General features: G+C 43.5%; 1 protein-coding gene across 1 annotated transcript; it reads right to left on the reverse strand.

Moving 5' to 3' along the window:
* Nucleotides 1–17: 17 nt before the first annotated feature.
* Nucleotides 18–27,722, reverse strand: LOC112970541. The gene is made up of 10 exons (XM_026075021.1): nt 27,272–27,722; nt 21,621–21,780; nt 20,124–20,219; nt 18,863–19,095; nt 11,413–11,649; nt 9,875–9,952; nt 7,981–8,197; nt 1,596–1,804; nt 1,016–1,088; nt 18–121 (listed from the first exon to the last, which is right to left on the reverse strand). Exons 3-10 carry the CDS (start codon nt 20,128–20,130, stop codon nt 30–32), a joined length of 1,146 nt encoding a protein of 381 aa, XP_025930806.1. The 5' UTR covers nt 20,131–20,219; nt 21,621–21,780; nt 27,272–27,722; the 3' UTR covers nt 18–29.
* Nucleotides 27,723–27,779: the final 57 nt, after the last annotated feature.

The following is a 27,779-nucleotide window of genomic DNA, read 5'->3' on the forward strand; positions in this document are numbered from 1 at the left end:
AGTTTAAAGCTTTACGTTCTTTTCTCAAATTATTTTTGTTTGGGAGATTCTGTAACTCCGCAAATCCGGGCGGAGGGATGGCGCCCGGGTTTGGCCATAAGTAAAACAGCTGGTAAAGACACTTGAAAAAAGATTAACAACAACATTATAAATGCATTTTTTTTTGAAGAAACATTTAAAGTTACCGAGTAATAAACTGAACAGAATGTCATGGAATGTCAAACTGGGCACAGTAAAAATAAATGTTATTCCCAAGGAAAATAAAAGACTGCATATTTATGTAACATTCAGCAGATGGACATGATATTAATACAGGGGTTTTCAGTTGTACTTTTATAGCTACTAGATTTTCTTGCCTAACTTGGCAGCCCAAGGCACCATTTGATTTTTGGATTTGGACAATACTGCAACAGATGTCCAGACCAATAAAATAAATTCCTAAAGGGCTATGCTTAATTTGTGTAATTGATCAATTTTTGTTACATGGGCCTCAGTTCACCAGCATGTAACTGCCTTCCAGATTAGCTCAGCAGCAGGGATTTCATTCCATATGTTACGATGGTTTATTGGCGCCTTTGACGACACTGCTGATTCAGCAGCGTTGGTGGAGACACCTGTTGGCCACGATACTGAAATATAACCGCGGGCACCGGGGCGAAGCCCGGCACCGAAGCTTTCGGGCGGCTCGCAGACATCGCAAGGGCAGCGTTTCCTGCCATCGAGCGCGTTTGCCCAAAATTAAGAGGGAGCGTGCCAGCACCTCGCCCGGGCAGTCGGTGCTGCAGACGCCACGGAGGTGACTCCACCTCTTCTATAAAAAGTAATAAGTGCTCTGAAACATAGAGGACAGATAAATGTTGAAAAATGATATCAATAAAAATTTTGTAGTACATTTCCTCTAATACAAAATGTCAGTGATTTACTCCTTCCCAATACAGGTTTAATTGATTCAAATGGCATCGGTAGTAATTAAAATATGGATTCTGAAGCACAACTGTTAGCTCTCATCACTCACCTATTAAACTTGCCATAGATGCTGTGTTAATTATCTTCCCATATCCTTGATTCAGCATAATGCGGCCTGCAGCCTGTGACAGAAATTAAAGGAAAGACCAGTGACCCTTTTTGTGATTGTGCTAATAATGACATGATAATAAATTAGTCTTCACTTTTCAGAAGAGTTTATGTGCGAACACTTTTTTTTTAAGTACTTGATATAAAAACTTGGTATAAAAATGGCTGATGCAGGAAAAAATCCCATTGCCATTTCAGTCCTTTTTTGTGGTTGGAAACATTTTTCAAAAAAATGCTAATGTTGGGAATGGCCCCCTAAAGATTTCTGCTTCTCCAGAAGCATTGAATACCCATCCTTTAAAAATCAGGCCATTCCTAAATGTCTGAGTTTGGCCAGCCAATAATTACCGCTTACTTTTGAAAATATTGATCGAAATCTGTAGCCGACAAAGAACTAATCTCTTCTGAACTCCACCAAAACTAGGATCAATTTTATTGTGATAATTAGTAATAAAGTATTATCAAGTCTTGGTAAATGCTTAGAAAATGGCTGTCCATTTGCAAAAACAGATTTCACTTACTTGACAGCACAAAAATAATCCTCGTAAATTAACATTAAAAGTTTTGTCCCGTTCCTCTAGTGAAGTACCTTCGCACGCAGAGTTCATATTGATTCCAGCACTGTTGCACACGATGTGGATTGTGTCCCAGAGAGCTACAATTTTATCTACAATCCTTTGCACATCCTCAAGTTTGCTTACATCTGCTGCAAGGGCAATGCTTTTAATCCCTGCGTTAAAATAAGATTGATGAAGTTCACAGAGAAATTCACAGAGAATTCACAGAGAAAAGAAATCATGATCTATTTTATAATTCTTTATTGATTCACATATATATATACATTTATATTTATATATTTATTTATTTATATGTCACCTTAATTCACAGCTCCACAAACAGTAGCAAATTGCATGTTTCTTATTCTAATACTTTTTTTTTTTTTTTTAAGTTACTAACTGGTGTGAGGTTTGCCTGTTGGAGGCCAGCAGAAAACCAGCACCTGAAAGTGGAGTTTGACAATGCACGAGGACGAAGCTTTGAACACTGCACCATCTTCTGTCCAAAGATTCAACTGCAGCTTCCCAGCTACGGCGAGTAATTCCAGCGGTCGGGCGGGCACTGAGGACCATAGGACTATCGCTTGCAGATGGCTGCTATCAGCTCATAAACCAGATAAAGGAAAGGATTCTTGCATTTGCTCAAGTGCAGATGTTTTCATGCCAGCCCCCCTGTCAATACTACAGAAATCAAACCAATTTGTCCAAAAAATGCTCTCTGGGTGAACTACAGCATCTGTACGGCTTTGAGTCTCGGACAAAACCAAGCCAGTTTTATCTAGGGGCTAACCAGGAAGACCTGAAGGTTCACAAGGATGGTGCTCACAGTCTTAGTTCCTGGAAATCACACTGCCAGAATAATGCAAACAYACAGAAGCGAAAAAACTTACTGGAACCAAAATATGCAAAAGCTGCTAATTTTTTCCCCTGCCAGAAAAATCCAGACTTTGACTTTGCTCATGTGGAGTCAGAATCCCAAAGTATTCCAATGTTGATTTGTAAATTGCCTGATTTAGTTTATTATCAAAATCAGTTTTAAGTACCCTTATTATTAAACAAAATAAGCAGCCTACCAAGGCATCTGAAGCCAATGGGATTATCYGCATCCAGAAAGTTAAACCAGGCTACACAAGTAAGTGCTCTGGCGAACCGGTCTTAATTCACAAGAAGGAAAGCAGCTGTTAGGGTTATATCACAGATCAGCAGCCTACAAGCAAACAGTGGGAAGTTATAGCTGATAAAGCAAGCTTATTCCAGACCACTGGGCTGGGGAAAGGCTGGATGTTACGAGCAGGGCTATAACACGGGTTCTCCATTTCGTCTTTGGTGCTTTAATAACAAAGAAGGAATTGGTCAACAACTTAAAAATATATACAGTCTGTCAGAAAGAAAGCTGTGTTTTCCAAGCAAAACTATGTTTTCAAGGCAAGGACATGCACCACCAGCTAAAGCCATGCTGCTCAGAGGGCCAATGCCATGAATAGGTAAAGAGCTCCAGGAAGGGACTCTGATTTCCAGGGCTTGGGGCCATAGGAGTGGGTTCCCGTGCAACTCGCAGGTGCAAGCTCTGCTGCAGGTTCTATGGTCACATCATCTCCTCCCCAGGTCTAATAAGAGCACTGGTCGGGTCTCTTTCTCCTACTCAGCTGCCTATTTTCACTTAACTAGCAGGAGCTAAATACTGGTGAAAGTTTTCTTCTCCTTCAAAGCTGCTTGGAGTTACCTAGAAGCTCGGGAGTTAGTGGCAGGAGTTGGACAGGCCAACACAGTGAAGTCTTGTAAGCCCCCAGACTTACAAGGAGAGAGGAATGGCTGGTTCACCACATGAGTAGGGCTGACTGCTCATGGACACTCATGACTACCTGATCGATACCATACCCATACATCAGCATCTGAGCTGAGTTTGAGCTCCCGAACCATGCTGCAGACCTCATGAGAAAGCTCAGAAACTTACTTCCRAATGACTACAGGTGCTGCTATCCCATCCACAACCACCCACGTGGGGAGGAGCGATCCCTCCTCAGGTGATGTGAGGGATTATCTGCACAGGCTCCCATTTTGTTCTCTTAAATATGTCATAGGACTGGCTGTTCAGGTGGTGCTGAGCTCTTGCTTCATTCCAGACGTCAGTCCTGTGGGTAAGCTAATGTGGAGTCTGCCAGCACTGAGGAGTCGATGGGAACTGAAGCAAATGCCACCACTGGCTAGAAGTCTAAAGACTTATTTAGTTTTGATATTGAGAGAAATTTAAGAAGATTTTGGACTTCTATTTAAATGGAAAATTTATTCTCCATTTAGCCCTCTTTCAGGTCATTCTAATTAAAAAGAGGGAAAAAAARGGAAAAAAATAGCCGTGAACCCTTCTTAGGAGGAGAAGCTCTCCCAAACTGAAGCTTTTGAGATGGAGGCTTCCATGGAAGCAATGCAGAACAATAAAAGCCCAGTGATGCTTGGAGAAAATGACAGGAAAGAGGCTTCCAGATGGAGAAGCTCCTCTTGATCTCCAGTGCCACCAGGAGCACATCAGAGTGTATGACACAAGGTCCTGCTGGTCTGGTGTGCTCCCCACGTCAGGCCACAGGAGCTAATGGTCCCTTCTGGCCTTCAGCTCTATAGGGGCTTCCTCGCTTCCCACGGCAGAGAAAAGGGCAGACAAACAACACAGCAACCTATAAAAACGAACGCACGTCCTGCTGCAAAACAAGGCCTCTTATTTTATCACAGGTTATGTTAAAAATATTTTGAAAGAATAAGAAAAGCCAGACAGCCCCGGTTGCTCCTCCTAATTGTTATCAAGACACGTAATGAACAGGGAGCTGCTGCAACTTTTCTTATTCTATTTACAGACAAAATGGTGCAAGCGTGTAATTAATGGTAGCTGAATGAGGCTCTTCAACTGCCCTCCAACTCTCACCCCATTTGTGGCTTCATCTTATACATAAGTTCATAAAAACAAGACAAAAAGCGCTACGTGTGAGTATCTAGCAAAGAAACCATGACACCACTCTCACTTCAAAAACAGAGCCCCACACTTGACCTTAATCAATTCAACTGATACCCCTGCACTCTGAAAGAGAAAAACAAAAAAAAACAAAAAAAACCCAAAAAAACAGTCTCTGCCTTCCACAGTCCCCCCCAAACCATATGTTAAAAAGAAATATAAACTTTGGAAAAATAGCTTTAAATCGGTAGTGCCAATCAGGGGTAAAAAACTCAAGGTAATACCTCACTGCTACACACGTGGCAGTACCCAGTGCACCTTTTCGGTCTTCAGGGCAGTTTTGCAGTGCTCATGGAAGCAGTTCAGGAAGAAAAGAGGGCAGGAGAGGGGCCCAGTAGCTTCATGGAGGAGAGGAGCTGATCTGCCAGGTCTGCCCTTCTGCAGTAGACGTGCGTGCAGCCCCCTGCCATGGGGCTCCCTCTCTGGGCATGGTTCTCTGAATGGTCCCTCAATATAAATTAATAAATGGCATGTAGACAAGAAGATCACAACTGACATTGTGGGGAAGGCATTTGCATAGTTTACTGTGAAAATGCCCATTTTAAAAATCCCACCAGACTAATTCTCGCCTCAAGGTAAAGGCAGTTACTCCCCCTGAAGACAGAGGGGAATATGTAGCAGAAGATAACCCTTAGCATTTTTTGGTTATGTTTCATCATTTTTGGTTCTTCTGTCAGAATCTATCAGCAACTGTGGAAAAAGGTATTATTCACTTAGGACTCTAAAAACAAAGACCTCTGTGGTCAAGGGAGATACCTCCGAGCTGTCTAACAAAGATAAAACTGAGATCACAGGGTTTCTGATCTTTAAAACTCATCGTGAAATGATAGCACTATCTCAAAGGACAATAAAGGGCTCTTTGGTATAGGAAGCAAAGTGGGTTTAAGAAAGCTACCTAAAACGTTTTGAAAAAAGTATCAGTATAGGAATGACTTGGAGCACTGTGTTTCCAACTTTGAGTAAGAGAACCACAACCCAAGGGGGGGAAAAAAAATCACAACTCCTTTGTACCTACTATAGGTGCAAAAATGTGTATTAATACTACAATGATTGCTTTAATTTACTCATGTGAATTTTTCCAGAGTAAAGCTACCTGAGCCTTTTCATCAAAATGCATTTCCAACAGACTACATTGCTTCTTTGAAGCCAAAATATTTCATAGAAACATATTGATTTCAACAAAAGTTTTCAAGGGAAGGCTTCTGAGGTCCAAGCTAGACACTCTGGTTAGTGCTGAAGAGAAAGAGATTGAAAACCTGACCTTTTCAGATCCTTTCCAAAAAACGGGCGTTTGGATATAATTCCCTTTTACAAAAGCATTACAAAGTCTGGGTTTTGTTCCAACGAGGAATGACAATAAATTTGAAGCCTCAGAAAAACCTGTCATGAGATGGAATAGATGTTCCCTGACCAGCTGCACTGGTCAGGCTGACAGAGAATATTTGACCTTGAAGGATAAGGATGTAGAAAGACTGAGAAGTGAGATTTTCTTTGTTTTAGACTGCAATAATATTTGCAATGCCTCATGACCCTTACGACTGCATTTTGTAACCCCCTCACCTCCTCAGGGTTTGCAGCCCACCAGCAAAGAAGCAGAGATATAGGACATCCATTGAAGAATGGATGATCAAACTCCTACTGAAAATGCCCTGGAGAAAAGTTAAGTTAGCTTTCTAACAGACTGCTAGCATCCAATGTCTCATGGCTCTTTCAAGTAGCCCATTTCTTTCTGAATAGCTCTACTTGATATGCAGGATCTAACTGTGAAAAAATGTCCAAAAGGCAAGTTAACTTGTAGGGCACAGCTATTGTGTGCCAAGACCATATGGCTTCAGTACATTAGAAAATGAAAAGCTTCAGGGAAGGAGGAACTGGATGACTCAAGAATTTGTAAGAAGAGCTGGAGACTTTCTGTTCTTGGTCGTTATTGGGGATCAGCCCAACAATCAAAGCTTTAACTGATTAGGCTAATATTCAGCGTAAAGTGTCTCACAGTGCTTACTGGAACTGGGATTGTACAGACTGGGATGCTTTTTTTAATGTTCTCTGGGGAGGCTCAGGATGGTATCAAAACCAGAACTGAACCATTCCTCACCCCTTAGCTTGGAAATTGGTTGAGGCAATAGAAATAAATCTGCAGGGGATGGCTTTGCTGGAGAACATGGCTTCCAATGATGCAAACCTCTCGTGAACATGTTTCAGTTTAGCAGGAAAAGTTTTACATTGGCTAAGACAGAGTGGAAACTCCAGGTTTGAACAAGCAGATCACTACTCCCCCGGTTGTGAACAGTCGCTTTCTGAAAGCATGGTGGACACAAATACTGGTGTCTGCATCCAAATGGGAGCTTGAAAATTTCCTGGATAAAGATCTGTCTTTAGTGGCAACGAAGTATCACACTTAGAAAAAGGGTTGGTTGTAATCTCACAAGAGGAATTATAAAATGAGTAACACTTCCTTTCTTTTCTCATTAAAATTATATTTCCAGTTTTCTTTTTTCCCTCTACAGTTGCAGTTTAGCATGACTCTAGGGGGGAATTCAATTTTATGTTACATTCTGTGTTTTTACTGCTAAAATCGAAGTGGCTTGTAGAGGATTTTACCTCTTATCTGGGATTTTCATTATGTCTATTAGTATTTTGTTTCTATATCTGACCTTGCATGCATGCTTGAAAGAACTATGGGCGAGGTTTTCAAAAATGACTTTCTCTGCCTCAGTTTGGGTGCACAGTGTTTAAATGTTCCTGGKTCCCAGAAAGGCTGAGGAACCATCCCCATAAAATGATAGCTCCCTTAGGATCTAGAGTAGGGACCTTCACTGGTTCTCCTCCACCACTACCAGCACTGGCAGCAGTAAGTTACTGTGGTAAGAAGTCTCAAGTGCCCTGCTGCTGCATGATCTACTCTGAGGGACACCTCCTTTTCCATCTGTATGATGTAAGTTATACAGGACTTATTTACAAGAGATGGCCCTCCTCTGTCCCCATCATTCATGGCTCACTGCATGCTGTGTTTTTTTTGGGCACTCTTCGCAAGGAATTTTATTTGGATCGATTTGCCTCTCTGGTTGAGTTCATATGCTACCTAACACCAGCAGATGATGCAATATCAGTGACTGCTTGCTGAGGCAACACTGACATCCAACCTGGGCAGAAGAAGCTCTGTGATCATTGCATATATTTGCTATTTGGAAGTCCTTTGCTCTGACTTATTCTCCATCAGGCCTTGCTGAAAGATAATTACAGCAAGGAGAAAGGATCAAGCTTTGAACAAGGAAAGCAGCCAAACAGTTAGAGCACTCATCACTGGTTCATGTACAACAGCAACCTGCAGATCAATGCACTGCTTACCTTTAAGGCTCAGCTCATACGCTACCGCTTCTGCCTTTGCAAGGTCCAGATCCACAACAGCTACTTTAGCACCATCTTCCCCCAACACATGTGCAAGGGCTCTTCCAATTCCCTGGCCTCCACCTGTTAGGTAGGCCACCTTCCCATCCAATCGCAGCCGATCAAGGATGCGACGCCTATTATAACCCCAGAAGACATCATCCTTCACCACTTCTGTCTGAAACAAAAACATATATATATATATAGTAAGGTGCAAATCTCAATAGCGCAATACYTCTTAAGGGTTCTGCCTATGAGGAAGAGGGAGTGGCATGCACAGGGAGCCCTGTCTTCTTAACCCATTTTTTAATGCAAAAGGCAAGATTAATTCAGGCTGAAAAGCACCCTCATCCCCACAAATATTAGTCTCAACAGGTGCAAARTGGAAGGCAATGGAGCAGAAGGGCTACAATTTTGGGAGAGTCACTGACTACTCTGCTTGCATGAGAGTAGGGGAAGGTATTCCTGATCTAGCTTCCMCTGACCTCTCTGGGAGACGGTCCAGGTATGTCCTCTCAAAAGATGACTGATAAAGTCTTCCACATCCTGAACAATCTAAAAACAATCAGTTATTTCACCCCCCAGGCCAAATCCTGCCCTCAGGTTTGGCTGGCTCCAGGAAGACATGGAGGCTAAGAACAAGTTTCCGAAGGCAGGATTTGGCTCAGCAGAGTGCAATCAAAATATCTTCACGAGGCTGGTGCACAAATAAAGATATCAGCCAATAACTTAAACCAAGCTGTCATCTGATCAGCTGCCATACATCATTTCCCCCTGACTGGAATCAAAACAGAAAATACAAGATGTCTAGAATATTGGTTTTGAAATGCCATGAATTACCAGTGGGTGCAGCTTTGGGAGCACTCAGAAACAGCAAAACACTCAAAAAGTTTGGGTCTGGCTTTACAGACTTGGACTATTAAACTTCCACAAGGGAATTTCCTTCTGGCTGGTGTATTTCCATCGCAGAAAACAGAGTTCCTATCAAAAAGGATAAAAGCACCACCTTTCCCCAGAACAGGTGAAATCTAAGGCCTTGAGTAAACTATACCTGCAGAAACCAAGCTATTGACTCTGACATGCTGGCATAAGCAGGGTGTCCCACTGTTTAAGAATTTGGCTTCCACTGTTTAGGTAAAGCCAAAATATACATTTTTAAAAAGATAAAGCTATCCAGAGAAGTTTGGTGCTTTTTGTGGCTAGTCTGTAACCCTGTGCTCTATTTCCCAAGCTCAGTTTGGCTTTTTCTCAACTGTGTGGTCTCATCTGTAAGGAGAGAAACAGTATATTATACACCTCTACTATAAAGCTGTCCAGAGCAAGCAAAAGAAAGTATTCATGATAATGAAAGCATTTTTCCAGTGTTAGCACTGATAAGCAATTGCTGCAGCAGCCTTTCTGGATATGGCAATATTCAGCTCAGTGAGCACAGAAGGGCATCACGTGCTGACTTTGGACAAAAGTAGCATTACTTTGGAAACATCATGTTGGCTTCTTGCAGATGGACCCGGATTCTGTCACCTGCACTGCCCTGAAACAGGAAGTCCCAGAGAGCACCAGGCAGAGACCCCCAGCTAGCACCGTGCTAGCTGGCTCCACAGACTTATTACAGCTGGATTAGCACAGCACCAACAAAATCTGGTCCAAAGGCTTTGCAAGGAATCGGTATTTATTAGCCTGGACTAATGAGGCTAATTTGTGTCAACCCGAAGCTGGTAAGTCCATGCTGCATCAGACCACACCACAACAGAGGATGAGTTTGGGCGCTCCCCACCAAGCCAAGGAATTGGTTTTTTCACTGTCCTCAGCAGAGCCAAGATTTCAGCAGAAGTGCTCACAGAAAGGAAATACAGACCTTTGATTCAATCACTGCATCTGGAGGTGCAGGGCTCCTTCGAATGATGCTCAGTCCACTTTGCACAGGTAAAATAACCTGCAAACATAATGCATACACACACAGCTCTTCAACTGATTTTTGATGCCAATCCAAATTCCTCTGATGCTAAGTGGAGTCCTTCCTTAGACCATGGTAGTTTTTCTCCCACTCCTATTCTTCAGCTGAAATTCCTTCCAACCCCAAAACGTCAGACATCTATATTTGTTCGCATTCCTATTTCAAACTCACTGCTCCCACTAATGTCAGAAAAAAAYGCAATTTTGTCTCTCGGTTTTCTAAATAAGTGCCAGCTTCTAGGATTTCTGGTGCATTGGGTTTCCACTGTCTGGCTAATGTTGTCATGAAGATATTCTGGTCTCATTCTTGGAGCTTAGCAAACAATAATAGCAACATTTCTGTGTTCTTCAGCATGTGCTAGAACATTTTTCCTGCACCTGCCTGTGAATTTCAGTGGGTTGTATCACCTCCCTTCTATGATCCCGTTATCACACTATAGTGAAAGCTGCACCCAGTGATGGGGATTCAACACCATTATCAACTAATTAAAAATTAGATATTGGAAAAAACATACTATTTGCATKCGTTAAGTGCCTAACAGTAAGATTCAGGCCATGGAAAGTTATGTCATGAGTCTTTCCCTCTTCTACAGCTGAAAGGTGTTGTTCCTGATATTTTAGCTTATAAATGTATTGATTATATATAGAATAAACACAGAATCACAGGAGGCAACCCTAGAGGCCATGTGAGCTGCAGATGGACAAGGTCCTTGATCCTATGATGGACAAACCAAAATCTTCTGGGAATGAGCCTCACTCCCCCATGCGTCGTGGACTTTTGGCAAGGGAGAAGATGGGAAGGGGAGGTGACAGACCTCAGCTGTCCCCCCATGGGAAAGCCTGACAGCTCTAGAGGGTGAGCAGGGACTGTGGCCTCTGACCATCCTCACTGTCCCTCCACCACACCAGGTGAAACCATGGGCTGGAGCCCCAATGAGGAAACATGAGGGCAAGCACCGCAGGCTGGTGCCTTCTGACCCGGGGTAGGATCAGCTATGCCTCCATTTAAAGCCCTGGCAGGTATTTGTCTGGTGTTGTCTCTAACGCCATATATATACAGCCTACCAGAAGAATTTTTTCTCCTGATAGAGTAGGACTTTGCCGACACATATTCTGTTGGAGATGCCCTACAGCCTCCAGAGCCTTTAAAGCAGAGCATCTCTTCCTCGTTTGTACCGTAGAGCTGATTATTCCTTCCTAAGTGCTGTACTTTTATCTTGCCTTTAACATTGCAGATGATGTAGATGGAAAGTAGGGACCTTTTCTGAATATAGGAAGTCATACTTAGAGCTCAAGTAAGGTGAATTATAATAATATTTTATTTCATTCTAGGTCCCCTGGATAATGGCACCGACAAAAGAAACATTTTAAAGAGTACTTTGCAAAATCCATAGATACTCAGAGTACCACTGGCACCTTAACCACTTGCATTGCACTAACCTGCTGAACACGAGGATCTGAATTAATCACTGTATTTAATTTTCTGACAGCTAGTACATTTTCATCAGATATATTCTCCAGGTAGACTTGTCCTTTCATGAGTGTATTCTCTACACAGATCACTCCATCCATTCTCAGCAAGTGGTTATCCATGACAAAGCTGTAGTAGTTAACAGCATTCCTTTGATCAGCATCAATAAAAACTATAACAAAGTGCTCATCCTCAGCATGTAATGCCTGGGAAAAAAAGATGTTGGAGGAAATACTAATTACCTGCAATTTGAATGTCTTGGCCATTAAACTGCTCCTTTTTACAAAAACTCAAATCAGAAGGAACCCCATTTTTTTTAAAGTAAGATTGTTAGAATTACTTCTTGAGATCTTGGGAGTTTGCTGTGCTTTAGAAAGAGTTCTTCAGCAATGCTGGTGCCCAAATCTCTGAGTCTTTCAAAGAGGATCATAGATATAAGAGTATCATTCACCCCAATTTGTGGTGTTCAGAGGCACAGCAGAGACACCTGCGCATCTAGAGCCGAAGGGAACTGAATCATCAAGGTAAGGGGGAGGACACGCATCCAATTTTGCAGCAGCTGAATTGCTGCAAGAAGCTCTCTCTTTTGAAAAGAGTAGCTATCAACAAATTCAAGAGTGGCAATTGTTGCATCAATCTCTAGGAAAAAGAAGCGTAAGGCGGATCCCAGGAATTGCAAACTAGTGAGTCCCACTTCAGTAGCAGGAGAATGGTTGAAATCCCAATTAATAATAGAATTATAAAGCACATAAAAGAACAGGTCACGATAAAGCAGCACAGCTCCTGTGAAAGAAAATGATGTTTCTTTAATCTAAAAAAAAAAAATGCTTTGGATGGCTCAGCAACAGAGAGGATAAAAGAGAACTGGCTGCTATCATCTAATTGGATTTTCAGAAATGTGGCACACCTTCCCTCCAAGCAGGCTGCTGATGATAATGTATAAAAGTGTTGATGGATGACCAGATGGGAGCCTTTACAGCCTTCTCCTGTGGCAGTTAATGCACTCGCTGCCCAAGAGGCTGCTATGGAATATTTCAGATTCCATCTGGGACTATTTAACTGCATCTGTGTGTGTTTCAATGAAACAACGGTTCATCCACCTATCTCAGGCAAGCATAAATGCTTTCAAGTCTTGGCATTTCGAGTGAAAAGAGAAACAATTACATTTTCCAGAACTCACTGTTTCTACCACAACTTTTAACAACACTTCTTGCATCCAGATTTCCCTTTTGTGTTTGGAGACATTTTGCACAATGAGAGATGAGCGATCCCCTGAGATGTATGAGAGAAAGCATCAATAACAAATGGCAGCAGAATATGAAAAAATAATTTGTTTTCAGGAGTGAGGTTCATGCCTCCCAAACAGAGATTTCAGAAGCCTTTCTGAAGCAGGGAGCATGTCTTTAAGAGCAGGGAGAAGAGGGAAGTTCAAGCTCTGCTCTATTGTGAAAACTGGTGTCATTGTGGGCTTGCTAGTGGTTAGGAAATTAAGCCTGCTTGAATGCTTGGACAAACATGCTTAGCTACAGATGACAGCACACAGTCTCTGCATTCTTGAGTTTGCATTTAGGACACTTTTTGAGACTACGGTATAATGAAAGGAGACATTAAGGCCAAATCTATGCTGGTTTGCAATAAATGTAACAAAAACTGGGACACCTCATTTCCTGGGATTCATCTTTTCATTTCCTGACCAGTAAGAAAATTTTGCCCTGGCTCCTTCTTGGGCTGCATTGGTGGAAGGCAGCAGAAACATTTCTGCTACTGTGGAAGAGCATCCTACACCAGGTTGTTACACAACCAGTCTGTCCAATTCAGATAGTTCATGAAGGGACAGAAGGAGTCTGTCGGAAAGGGAGATTAGAGGTCTCATTCTCCAGAACTAGGAGCCAAAGGCAATTTCAACTAATTACCATGACTTATCACTACTTTCTGACTTATAACCTTCCCTGGTGGAGGAGGTGAGGGGTAGATGTTCAGAAGCAGATGTGGCCATCTCTGAACATATGTTACTACTGCTCCATGGTATGGCTCCCTAATGAAAAAGAATCTCACTTTATGCATTGACTTCATTAGGTCCATATGGGATTGTGTAGCTCTTTGGATATTAGCTGGAATTCTCCTTTCAGCCATCTCTACGGACTGTTTACCTGTTGACAGCTTCTCTGCTTCTTACCTATCTCCCGGTACAGATAAACCACCTGTTGATTAAGTGACATTCAGCCCAGGAGAGCACCTGCGTCGTATGTGTATCCAGCACAAGCCTGTTTTGTCTTTCCACCAAGTGTGTGTGCAAGACTGCTTTTTTGAAGGCATTTCTCTTCAGCCAATTTATCGAGTCCTGAATGGCCAGCCATGAAGGTCACTTGGGCACCTTTCATTTCCTCTAAGTCAAGGGCTTTGAAGTCTCCCACCCAGATCACTTTTCTTGTGTTTTGTAGAGTTTCATGAGACATTGACAGCTGCTGTGAGACACCAGGGGTGGGATTCAGATGCCTGACTGGCCTATAGGGTCATTTTAAATACCATAAGGTATACCACCTGGCTTACACGTGCAGCTCCGTGGGTCCTATTTCATATCCACCAGCTGCATATAGAAATCTCACATACCTTAAGGGTAGCTAAAACAGTACTAGACACCTATATAGAGAGGCCTGAATCACTCCCTTGCAGCTCATATTGGGACCCTGCCATCATACAAGTTTCTTGTTTCCACAGCTTCAGGACTGCTATTGTTTTGTGCATGTTTAGTTGGAAACAGCATCCGACCGGTAAGAGGAAACCTGAAATTCCTCAAACCCAGTATTGCCAGAGGGTGCCCTACTGGTAACACTGGCTGAAAAGCTAGGTACTGGCAATATTGGCTCAGCGATGGAGAKAACAGGGAAGGACAGCTCACTGCTATCCCTCTCAAAATGGACAAAAGAGGTTTAGAGGAGGGTCTGACCACCCTTCTATTCCTGGTGTGATTGAACAGACTGGACCTGGCCCAACCTGGGACCTCAAGGCATGTTAAAAATGCCTTTGTCCTTTGCTCGGAGAGAGGCAGAGCCCAAATGTCTCCAACTGTGAGGAAAGCTGAGATCCAAAATAATCTGCCTGCAAAATATCCTGCTGAAACTAATTTCCTGAATGTTTACAGTGCAATCCCTGCTCCTTGCTACAGAGGCATCATAGACGATAACAGATGGCAACAAGAAGTGTCTTAATTCAGAGCAAACTTGGCTAAAATTAATGCTTTTGCTTACAGTGAGTCACTAACTTCCTTTTGGGTTAAAAAAAATAGCTCTGTATTTTACAGAAGACATGCACCAAAAAAAGAGCTCAAGAAGGAGCACAGCAACACTGTTGACGGTTACAGCAAAAGATCAGGGAGAGGACATCCTGAATAAAAACATGAATGAATCTTCTGCCAAAGCTCAAAGAAAACCTGACTGTAGTCCTGATCAGCAACAACGCTCTCTCAAAAGGCACATACAAACTCAATCAGAAAAGCTGACTGTCCAGTTGCTTTGAAATGGATTGTACAGTCAGCATATTCGTAATAAAGATGTACTCAAAACTTATTACCTTCCCTATGTCTTGTTCTTGACCTAAATGTAATAGCAATCCATCCTTAGGGTGCACAGAATACATGAAAAAGTACAGCTTCCTTTTAAACACCATTAGAATATTTTACTGTATGTGGACATACACTCTTGTTACTCCTAAATGCTATTCTATTGAGTACAGTTTATATTCACCGGCAAAGCTAAATCTCTAGGGAAGCTAGAGAGGGAATGCAATTTCTAGTAATAACAGCTCACAACAGTGAATACTATCCACTTATCCCCACAATTTCCAGCTATTTTGGACTCCTTTCTGAATTAACCTTTCATATCAAAAGGAGCAATTCTGCACACTAGAGACTCYGACACAATTTCATGCATAATTTATTCACTCAGTTCAACATTAAACGCAGAGTCCTTGACTTTGTCAAGGTGGATTCTGTTGGCAGACTTCACAAGCAGCAAAACAGGAGAAATGAGATCTGCAACTCAACCTCTTCACCTATTCTGTCTGGTAAAAGGAGGGAAAAAAAGAAAAAAGAAAACCCCTACATGCGTATACAATGCCCTGCAATCAGCCGAATCTGCTGCAAACACATTGTTATTTTTTTGTGTTGCATTTTCGATTTTAAAATGGATGGATCAAAATCACGAGTATGAATAATTTCCTGGCAGTTTGCATTCCCACTGGGCTCAATCCTGCATCCATTGTTCGACCAAAAATCCGCTGGRAATTAAAGGAAGGACTTTGTGCAGGATCAGGCCTATTGTCAGCAGCTGAGGCATAGCAAAGCATGTTACTCAGGCAGAACACAACAGAGAGGAGTTTATACTTAAGGAACTTGTTAGGAGATGTTTTTAAACACTGTGGCGCAGCACAGATTTGAAAGGTAGCTGATTCCCACCGAAATCAACCGGCTTAAGCTCTGAAGGGTATCCTGAACCCAAGGAAAGGCTGCCCCCACTCCGTATTTCAAAAGGTTATGTCAAAATTACTGAAATCATGGGGCACAGAGGCACGTGCCAGACTGTATGCGAGCAACACGTTTTGGTGGGGAAGTGGGGACCCAACTTAGCTTGGCAGCTCCTGTCCCTCAAACTTGGGAAAAGGCACATCCTGCAGCCCCTGGCAGGTAGCTGCTACCCAAGGACAGCTTTACACCTGTAGCGCGACTACCTCTTATATCTTCTGGCAGTTTGTGCTTCTGAATGACTGTCTCATGCAGTAGAAAAGGCCTTCCCCTGCCAAGGAGTGTCATAGATTATACAACGTTTTTGTGCTTTAAAGGAGCCAGTGTGCCAAGGCAAATCCCCTGCTCCCGTGAGCTCGCGCTGCTGCCAAGATTTGAGGAGGGGCGGGTAGGCAGAAACCCTTCCCTATTCCCCTCAGCTTGGAAGCAAAATTTAGCCACGGTCACCACAGCAGGGAAACTGCGGCAGCTATCTCCAAAGAGCAATACATTAAAAAAGAGTACTTATGAAGAGCTGGGCGACTGTCTCTGCTTTCTACCTACTCTAGTGGGACAGGAAAGAAACCCAGGACTGCAAATACCCTAGATGGTACAGACAGCCCTTGTCAGGGCTTCTTCCAGCTCGCCCTGCATCTCATCACACTCTTCAGCGACTCTCTGACCCAGCTCTGCCCTGGACCAGCTGTTCTGTGAACAACGGGCACAGAAATGCTCTTGTTCTCCTCCTCCTCTGCGAGCCTGGGCTGTGAGACCTCAGCTGTGCTGGCCCTGGCCCATCGCCCACCCCTAGGGCAGCTTGCCCACAGCAACCGCCCAGTCCTCTTGCCTTTCARCGTGCCCACATGTCAATGGATGATGTGTTTCATTCCAATCTATTTTTTTTCTAAGAGGGAAAAGGTGGCTCGCTGTTAACACCCTGAGCCTCTTCTGTGCACCCTGGCGGGCACCAGCCCAGCTCCAGCACTGCAAACCCCGATAATCCTGACATGCAGGAATAGCAAATGACTTTAAACAAGACTCGCCAGAGAGGCCACCCCAAACGTGTTCACAAGCAGCCATCCAAAGCCATTGCCTGTTATTGCAACCTTCCTTAGAGCACCAGTGATCATAACACTTCTGCATTTTCTTAGTTTTAAGTATCTAAATAGGCTCACTGACCTGGGAATATTTGAGTGTTTGAGTGAAGCACATAGTTAAGCAGCTAGGTAGTGCAGAGCCTTGTTAAGCTCCAAAATGTTGTACAATCCAGTGATGCATATCACATGGTGGGCAGACGTATAAAGATGACTCTGATAGACCTGCTGCCTCTTTCTGATGCGGTGGCATGCCAAACTGCCTTCATTACAGTGGACCTAAAACTTACCTCCCATTCTCACAGAATATATTCTCTCCCCTTTGAGGGAAAAAAAACGATGCTGCAATATCCTATAGCCCCCTCTCCACTTCGAGTCATTGTGGATAAAGGCCTGGAGTCCCCATAGGACAATCCTGATTCTCCTGATGGCAATGACAAAATATCTACCAGGTTTAGCAATGCAAGCTCAGAGCCCAGTACAAAAAATCCGCCATCCTTTTATAGGCAGGAGTCCCTGACTGTAGGGATCTCTGCTGCCAAACACAAGCATGTCAACTCCCATCAGCTTCAGGAAGCATTCGAAGCCTTGAGCACCTGCAGAAGCGGGGTCAAGATGTGCCCTCACTTTGCAGTCGGAGGATATAAAATCAATTGCAACATTCTGTTTTAAGGATTTAGTTTTCATGTCTTTGCTCCCTTTAATCTCTACACAGCATGTACTCTGCCTGCCTCTAGATATTTTAATTCAGTCACAGTAAGTCAGTTGCACAGAATGGGCACTAGAGAGCAACAGCAATTCAATTAATTTCACACTCACTGCAGGGAGCTGGGATTTTAAATGCTGCACATTGCAGGTGATCTGTAACGTTTCGTTTATTCATACATACTTGCCAAAGCTCTTTGTTTCTTTCTTATCAAACTTGGAGGTTGTGAAAGCCAGAGGTCAGAAAGCTCCTGGCCATTTCATTTCAGAAGCAAATATGGTACCCGTTAATGCAAATAAAGTTACAATCAAGCTCACACTGACACTTCCAGATTGAAAATGGAATCAGATCAAATTGGTTTGCATTAATAATAGAATGGCTAGGCATCTAACGAACCTATCATGGATATCAGCTGTTAGAGTGCTGGATCTGCAGCAACATTATGGAGATCCATAAACTGGAGTTGAAAGTGCAACTCCTCCAGCTGCTGGCAGTCATAAGCTTTTCTCTTCCTTGGAACAAAGTCACTAGTCAGAACAAAACAAATCTGGCTAGTGCATTTGCACATCTGAAGCTCAGCCTATTACTTTGGAAGAAGGAAACCTGTGGTCTGATTCCCTGTGGTGTTACCAGTGGGGAAAACAGAGACAGGCTGCCATTAAATTGCAAACTTTATGCATTAAATGGCAAGACTCTCCCAAATCTTGTCAACAGTGGGAACAAGCTGTCCTTTGCAGGGGCAGGCCCACCAGGGCATAGATACAGTCTTCCAGCTTCCTATATTTGGCATTAGAGGCCCTGATTCAATGTCCACCCAACTCAAGTGAAACTCTTCCATTAAATCTATGGCCCTACATTTAGGGCTTGAGATTTCTCTGGTGAAAAAGGTTTGGTATTTTAGTTAGGAAGGAATAAAACTATCTTGTGTGACAAAGCTGTCCCATCATATATTACCTTGAATAAGAAATAACCCTAGTGCAAGAGTGTGTTCACTTTTGCAAGCAAACTAGGGTCACCATCCAGCATTTTGTGGGCAGGAAATAGGACAAAATATACCTGCCAAAAACATGTTAATCTGCTCTGAACAAGAGCTCCCGAATCCCCCTTCCAAATGACTTTACCTCCAAAGTGTCTGCTATTGGTCCCTCTCGCATGATAATCTTTTTACCATCCGAAGAATAATGCAATGCTTCTTGGCTGTTCACTCCAAGATAGGGCACTTCTGCACATGCAAAGATTTTGCCATCATCTGGCAATTCTTTTGCAGTAGCAAGGATACTGTAACCTTTAAGCTTGCCAATTAATAAAATCTTCCTGGCTCTGATCATATGAACAAAAACCCTAAAACCTTGGCCTGTTGAAAGACAAGAATGAAGTTTTAAAAATAAAACCATAGGAAAGACGGTACATTGTTCACAATGAAAATTAAATGTACCTTTTAAGTGATCATGTAAAAAAAAAAAAATCACATCTTAAAACACTTTAAAATAGGGTTTTAACAACAGAATCTGACAAAATTTCATCTAAAATGCAGCTAAAAGACAACAGAATAAAGGGACTGGTTTTAAATGTAGAACCTTTATCATCAATGCTGCTATTGTTCAAGTGCTTGTTAAATAGTGCTTGAAATATTGCATATTTTAACATTCCCCCCATATGAAAATGGCTTTAAGATGTCTCCATATTCTTTCTGGAACCAGGATTAAAAAAAAAATCACTACATTACCTTGCATTTGCTCTTAGAGTCATTATCCCTAGACAGCACCATCATTTAAGAAATTTATCATCAGTGGTGTCCTTCGAACAATGTATTAGTGTAATACATTATAAGAGTACTTCACTGTGATGATATATTACTCAAAAGATGGGAACATCTGGGAAGAATGAATCTAGGAATAGATTTAGTGTAATAGGCTTTATATGCGAATACAAGCCTGAGCATTGTTACTCTAAAAAAAGTTCAGTACTTGGCCATAGGCCACCTCCACTGCACAAACATGTAAACCTCTAACAGCCAGCCACTAAACCAAAACCAACGCAATTTTCCCCTTCTTCAGTGAGGATGATGATGTCTTTGTTGCTCACTAAATGGGCAGGGCTGGCACTATGAATTAAAGAGAAAAGGAGCGGGTGAGCACTCACAAGCATGTGCGTGAGTGGTCATGAAGGCCTGGGAGGTGGGAGAACAGGGAGAATTCATACAAAAGGAAGAGCCATGCCGACAGTAAGATACTATCTCTCATTTTAAGTTATCTTCCAAATTTCCTGGGCATTTCCATGGCATTCATCCTATCCCCACTCAAGATGGAGTAGAGGGATGACAAACTTCTTTGACACCCTTTATTCCAATCTGGTGCAATTTTATCATTTTGGTTGACCAACCTGCCATTCATATTGCCAGAGATGAGTTCTTGCTGCAGCGTAACTCTGGTTTAGGTTCCTCCAGCATCCCCTGGGCCTTGTTCAGGTCAGCTTATTCTGAAATAGGAAAGAAAGGTTAACATTATGGTCATGATCAAAATCTGGATACCCCACAAAGAAACTGATAAAAAAAGGTTTCATGGCAGAATGACGTAAAAATGGAAATTTTGAAAGTTTTTGCAGAACCAAAAAAAAAATCTTTTATTCCCAAACTGCTAAGAAAAGCAGTATATCTCCAGATGTTATTTTACAGAAACCAAGCATGTGACAATGAGTTTGGATGAAATAGGAGACTACTTATTAGGAAGAGAAGAGAATAGATCACTGGAAGAAGTCCATAGCCTCCAGACAGGTTAGATTACCGTGTCTGAAGAAAGTAACCACAAGAAATGGCTGGTGACGCTTCTGCAGGCCAGAATTTAGAGCCATCTGAGCTTTTTTTTTTTTCCCTCTCTGCTCCCCCCGCCACTCTTCGGTAAAATGAGAAAGAATTCATAACCCGTATCAGACACACTCAGATAATCCAAGACTTAAAGACTAGAACATTTCATATAACCTCTTTTCTGCCCCTCACAAATGCTTTAACAACTTTAATAAGATAATGTATAGCTATTATCATACAGCTAGCTTAAGTCAAACAACTATCAGCTATTATTTCAGCAACAGAACTAACACTCAGCGTTCCCGTAATCCACAGCCTGGAACAGTTTACACATTGTCAATTTTAGACAGAACTGGCTTTTTCCACATATCAAAATTTGCACTGATAAATGAGAATTGTTTAGCAGACCCCACACGGCTGGGTAATATACTGTAGCTCAAAAAAGAATAATGAGGGTATCAGTTGGACTTCTGAATTAATGATACCTTAAATTAGTTTAATTAATTAGTTTAGTTACTAGAGTAATTTAGTTAGCAGATTAATTAATGTTTGCTGAGCACTTGGAGATAAAAGCTGTATATAAAGGCTGCTATTATAGGGTGGATCCAGAAGTCTTTATGCAGGTTTTTTCATTCTTTATTTATACCAGCACTAACTTAATCTAGGGGTTCATTCTCCGAGATCTTAGAAGGGAACTCTGTGGAGGCTGGCTTACTTATTTTTAAGCAGGATATGGTCCAACACAGACCATTGTACTGAAAAACATTGTCAGTAGCCATCGGGAGGAAAGTCTTGCATAATTTAGGGTTTGGACTTTTTGTTCTTTCCTCCTCACCTCAAGGTGACGCAAGCACATAGACACACACACACACATACATGCCTGTGCACACATTGCTATATGTTTCTGAGAAAGAAAACAAGGTCAGGGGACAGGCTTAGTCTTTGGATGCAGATAACGCTCATTCTTCCTCATTCCACTGGTCTCCATGATTGAGACCTATTCTGAACAGAAAATTTAAGAACATATTCACACCATCACAAGAAAAAAACACGTGGTTACAAAGGAGAATCCGTACCTCTTTGCAGTTGCCATTGCGTCCAGGTAGGGGTCTAGTCCAAGAGCAACATCAAGAGCTTTTTGTAAGTAATTCTTCAGCTGTTCAGGAACACATGAGTTGTCGAGGGCTAGTTCTTTGGCTTTAAGAAGGTTCTCAGCAATGAGTCCAGCTGGGGTTTCTGAAATGGAAAATGAAAGGAAGAATAGCAATTTTGTAACTGCTCAAGTCTGCAAAAGTCCAAGTTAGAAGAATTTGGACAAAAAAAAAGTGTCTTTTTTCATAGGGCTTGTGATGGAAACCTTTTAAAACTGAAACATATCATATTTCTCATTTATTTTCAATCTCCTGTATCTTCTTCTCTTTTTTTTCCCCCACTACTGATTCTTTTCTGAAATGAAAGCAATTAGATTATCTCAAAAAAAAAATTCCATTTTTGAAGCTCTAGGATAAATGCTGAACACTCAGAGTAACTGCAAATGAAACCAGCTTCTTTAGGTTGTTTCAACTTTTCCTAGGAAAACACAGAGCATGTCTCAAACCACTCTTGCAGAAACGGGCAGATCCTCTCAGCATGAGACATGTAGGCACCACTAGTTTGGCCAAAAGGAGGCTCTCCACTAACCGGATGCAAACTGGATGCACGTCATCCCCACATGTGTTTGTACCACAGAGGCTGCTTTGCGTATAATCCACAGGGGGAACCAACAATGCTCATGCCCAAAAGATCAATTACACCTGTCCTAATGCAGCCAAACTGACARATGCTCAGATAACAGATTTTTGTGTCTAATCCATGGTGGCATAAAATCAAAGAAACTCATCAACAAATGCTTTTAAGCAGATGACACAGAAGGAGCCCTGGCGGTGATGCAACCTCCTAACCCGTTTTCTGACTTGAACCTGCAGCAACAGCTCACGGCAGACACAGACCATCTTGAGCCTCCTGCTTTCCGAGGGGCAAACAATTAATGATGCTCAAACTGGTCAGTCCCATGTAGCAGATGTCAAACTTTGAATCCCCATCAGGGCGAAGGACTAGCCCGTGGTGAATACTCCCAGAGCCTTCTCACAAACCGGATGCTGCCAAAAGCCAATTTTGTTAGGTAGAAAGAAACAGTTATGCACAACACAACAACATGTTAGCACTTCAGAGGCTGTAGAAACATCTCAGAGATCAGTCTGGAAAGGTGGAAGCAATGCTACCCACTGTGTTGTACCCAGTGGTGCTATATTTCAAGACCGCGGAAAACCTCARGACCTCTAGTGACACATGGTAGAAATGAAATGACAGACCCAGGTGAGGGGAAGAGCCCAGCCCCTGAAACAAGGAATTACAGCCCTGCAGAGCGAGACACGTTTCAGAAAAGCTCTCCCAGTCTTCAAGTGTCAAAATGCATGCTGTGTTATGAAAGCACCGGATGAGAGCAGATTTCAAAGACGCAAGACAAGCAATTTGTACATATAACAGGGTGGAGCAGATTGCCCGCGGCAATGTTTTATTCCCTGTGATAGAAAAGCTGCAGAAGACAGACAGGGGCAAGAAGAGTGACAGTCAAGGACATGTTTTCTCTGGCAGACCGGCCCGGACTAGCCCAGGGCCACTGGGGCAAAGCCCTGTCTGTGCAGGGCAGCTGCTCCTGAGGGCACCATTCCCCCTCACCCTGGGATGGGTTTCTGGCAGGGTCTCAGATGTGGTACAGCACACCCAGCCGCTCCATGACCTCCTGGCAGAGCAACACCTTGCACAGACAGCCCCCTTGCAACCCACTGTTGAGAAAGCCTGTACTGAACGCAAATGCAACAGCATTTTTCAGCAATTACTTCTAATCAGAAGATCGTTAAAGGATCAATCTGCAAACTGGAGATGCACACATGCCTCTGACTTCTCCAATTCTCCATTTCTTTCCTGTCTACTTAAACTAAAATGCCTCCTTGAGCATATTCTCTAAACACTGGGTCTTGTTGGTGTCCTAGCACTGTCTTGACAATGGTCTGGCGCCAGCTTCTAGCCAAGCAATAGTATGACAGGAGGGTTTTTTTTTTTATGTCTTCTCAGACTGAACATTGAGGGGTAGAGCCGAGATGGATATGTAAAGCCAGCATAGCGGGCTGGAGATAGGGAACTGGACAACACATAGCCATGGGAGACTGGGGCACTGATGCGACTACTTTGAGTGTCTCCTACAAAAACCCTCGACACACAAAGGTGAAATGAGGTTGAGCAGATGACGTGGTCATCAGGCGAGCACCACAGTTTCCAGTTGCTGGGGCCCACTTCTTCCCCTGTCACCAAGAGGTGCCACATGAATAAACTCATTTCTTTGGGAATTGGGAAAGGGCTAAACTTCCCAAAAGGTCTGCTCTTCAGAGCAGAGTATCTGAACTTTCTGTAGCTACTAAGATGAATTCCCACTGCTGTCTTTTGGTCAACTTCACTGATTTTCATTATCCAAACCATGCACACCAAAAAAAAAAAAAAAAAAAAATTACAGACAGGAACATAAAATATATGTATATTTTACATGGGAACCACAAGTTGGGACCAGACTTGGAGGTCATCTAGACAGCATCATGTCTGTGGCAGGAGCCCAACCAGACATATGAGGTAGGCAGATTTAGGACGGATATAGCAGTCCCTGATTTACATCTCATGCTGATATCTCACCGTCAGGGGCGGCTTAAATCTTTTTCAGCGATTTTATAATTAATTGCAAGTACAGAAATAACTAACCCTTTTCTGCATCTTGTTAGTTTGTTGACATCAGCAAATTCCTCAGCCCAGCTACGTGTTGTGCAACAACATGTTGCCTTTTCACAGCTGAGCATTCACTGCTTCCCAGCTAAGCATCTCCTTACGGCAGGAGAGTGCAGAGGGTTGTGATCTCCTTCTCCTAGAGTCCACGCTCTCCCTTGCTGCCAAGCACACTAAGTCTTTGTTACTAATGCATGGGGAAAAACAAATTTATAATCCGTGTCTGATTTTAGTAATTAGCATGTTTCACTCCTGTGTGAGCAACAGTCAAGGTTCTCCTGCCAATCAGGGAAGAAAAAAGAAAAAGAGAGAGATTTAGCTCCAGCTGTTTTCACAGAATCACAGAACCACAGAACGGTTGAGGTTGGCAGGACCTCTGGAGATCATCTACTCCAAATCCCCTGCTCAAGCAGGGTCACCTAAAGCACATTGCCCAGGACCCTGTCCAGATGGCTTTTGAACATCTCCAAGGATGGAGACTTCACAGCTTCTCTAGGCAATCTGTTCCAGTGCTCAGTCACCCTCACAGTAAAGAAGTTTTTCCTTCTATTCAGATGGAAGTTCCTGTGTTTCAGTTTGTGCCCATTGCCTCTCATCCTATTGCTAAACACCACTGAGAAGAGTCTGGCCCCATCCTCTCTACACCCTCCCTTCAGATACTTATACACACTGATAAGATCCCCCCTCAGTCTTCTCTTTTCCAGGCTGAACAATCCTGCTCTCAGCCTTTCCTCATAGGAGAGATGCTCCAGTCCCCTAATCATCTTAGTAGCCCTCCGCTGGACTTGCTCCAGTAGCTCCATGTCCCTCTTGTATTGGGGAGCTCAGAACTGGACACAGTACTCCAGATGTGGCCTCACCAGGGCCGAGTAGAGGAGGAGGATCACCTCCCTCGACCTGCTGGCAATGCTCTTCCTGACGCACCCCAGGATCCAATTGGCCTTCTTGGCCACAAGGGCACATTGCTGCCTCATGGTCAACTTGTCGCCCACCAGCACTCCCAGATCCTTCTCAGCAGAGCTGCTTTCCAGCAGGTCAACCCCCAACCTGTCCTGGTGCATGGGGTTATTCCTCCCTAGGTGCAGGACCCTGCACTTTGTTGAACTTCATGAGATTCCTCTCTGCCCATCTCTCCAGTCTATTGAGGTCCCTCTGAATGGCAGCACAGCCCTCTGGGGTATCAGCCACTCCTCCCAGTTTTGGATCGTCAGCAAACTTGCTGAGGGTGCACTCTGTCCCTTCATCCAGGTCACTGATGAAGAAGTTGAACAAGACTGGACCCAGTACTGACCCCTCGGGGACACCGCTAGCTACAGGCCTCCAGCTAGACTTTGCACCACTGATCACAACCCTCTGAGCTCTGCCATTCAGCCTATCTTTAGTCCACCTCACTGCCGATCTAGCCCACACCTCCTCAGCTTGCCTGTGAGGATGTTACAGGAGACTCTCAAAAGCTTTACTAAGGTCAAGGCAGACAACATCCACTTTTGTAACCCGTGTTATAACACCAGCCGCAGGTGCCACGAACCACGACTGCAGGGAGGTAGCATGCGGTACATGCCAAGATCAACTCTACATCAAAGATTGTACAATCCTTTCAGGAAGCACTGCATTTTTAACAGCCCTGATGATGCATTGGGCCAACGGCAGAGGTCAGAATTGCCTTCATTTGTGCAAGCGCCTGACGAGCCAGCGCAGCTCTGGTGGTGGGCTGCCAGGCCGGGCGAGCTTTCCTCAAGGATGCAGGGCTCTGTAAGGTGAATGAAAATTTGTTTAGCCACTTTGTTTTTCCCCTTTGTTGCTCCCAGAAAAGTGCTTCATTTTTAGCATCTGTTTTTGCACAACCCTGGCAAAGTGGCTCCTCTGGCTGGCTGGACCTTTGTAAGCACTAAACTAATTGCATTGCCTGGTTGCCTCCCCACATCTCTCTTGATAACAGCAGTTCACTCCCCAGACATATCTATGCACAGATCTTCCCTGAAGAAAGATTTGTCTTATTTCCCGTTCCCATCTAATCTTGCATCATTGTTTTTCACACATACAGCAAAAAAAGAGAGCTCACTCAGAGCAGAAAAATGCTGTCAGGTCCAAAGCAGAGAAAAACTTCAAGCCCCACTGTTAAAGAGCGGAAAAGGGCTGCCTTAAGCCTCCAGCAGCTTCTTGTAAAAGATAGCATGGCAATTCTTCAGATGGACGCCGGCTGTCAGCAGGATGGTCCCCAGCACCTTGCTGGTTGGATGCTGAGGGCACAGGCTGCCTGCTTTACAAGGAAGCTGAATAGGAGGAGGTTACAGCTTCTGCTTTTTCCAGAAACAGGCATTTCTGGTGCATAATAAAATCAGAAAGAGTCTGGGCGGAGTGGGGCTGGAGGGCCAGAGTTCAGCTGCGTTTGGAGCTGAGAGCGTCTGACAGCAGGACACGCGGCTCCAAAAGTAGAATTAAATCTTTGCAGCCTTAGGCCTATATGGCATTTTGTACCTTCAGACTGAAAAACAGACTCATCTTCTCTAAAAAAGTGGAAGATTTAACCCCCTTGCCGCTAAAGCAGTGCAGGTCAGACAAGCGCAGAAGGAAAGAGGAGGTCACCCGTCGCAGCACAGAGGTAGCACCCTGAGGGGATGTTCACCTTCTAGCATCTACATCTACTTTTCAACCACAGAAATAACTCACAGAAGAGATCCCCTCTCCCAGCCAGGCCTGCATCTGACTTCACTTAGAAAAAACTAATGAGGAATTAAAACCCAGAAATTAAAGAGCGTGTAATGGAGATGAGTTCAGCTGTCCGTCTCCTCTTTGTGCAGATGAAACATAAACTGAAGTTAATGAGGAAATATGGGCTGGCCCTAACCAGAATGTCATCTTGCATCTCTCTGATTTATCATCCTATCTTATTTAGTCAAGGACCCACTCAGTGTACCTGCAAAGTGTGGCAAGTAAGCTCGGGACTGACGCAGATGAGGCCCAGGTGGCCTGGTGGAGTCGGTCTTCCCTGCAAAGCTCTCAGCAGCCCCTTCAGCGGGGCCCAAAGGATGCCCATTTCACTGTCATCCTTCTGGGTCACTGCGGCACTGGAGGATCTGAGATGTTTTCCGGGAGAGCACTAAGTGACTGGACCACAGCTGACACTTTTGGCCTTCTCATCTCCTGCCCAGGGGAAGTGCTACAGCTGCGTTCATGTGATCCCTTCCCTCTCAGGCGAGCTGAGGCACAAGGTGCGAGTCACGCGGATACCCTGACCCAGTTGCCAAGTTGAATTTCTGACCGCAGTCTCTTAGCTCTTCTTCTTCACCACAAGTATCACTGCTGTCGGTGTCCACGTTCAAGTCCTGGCTCACTGACGAACCCCTTCTGCTAGCAAAGCTGGTGGAGGACGGACGATGCAAGGATGTGGCAGTTGCTGCCTATCACAAGACAACAGACATTGG

Source organism: Apteryx rowi, unplaced genomic scaffold, assembly GCF_003343035.1.
Source record: "Apteryx rowi isolate R43461 unplaced genomic scaffold, aptRow1 scaffold_4, whole genome shotgun sequence".
In the NCBI taxonomy this organism is placed as follows: domain Eukaryota; kingdom Metazoa; phylum Chordata; class Aves; order Apterygiformes; family Apterygidae; genus Apteryx; species Apteryx rowi.

Bases quoted from the DNA above. Each gene is read 5' to 3' on its own strand.
- LOC112970541 (XM_026075021.1), bottom strand. The intron at 11,650-18,862 runs GTAAAGTCATTT...TTTTTTTCCCAG, and splicing joins CAATAGCAGACACTTTGGAG to GCATTACATGCTGAGGATGA. The intron at 1,089-1,595 runs GTAAGTGAAATC...TTTCTGTCACAG, and splicing joins GATTATTTTTGTGCTGTCAA to GCTGCAGGCCGCATTATGCT.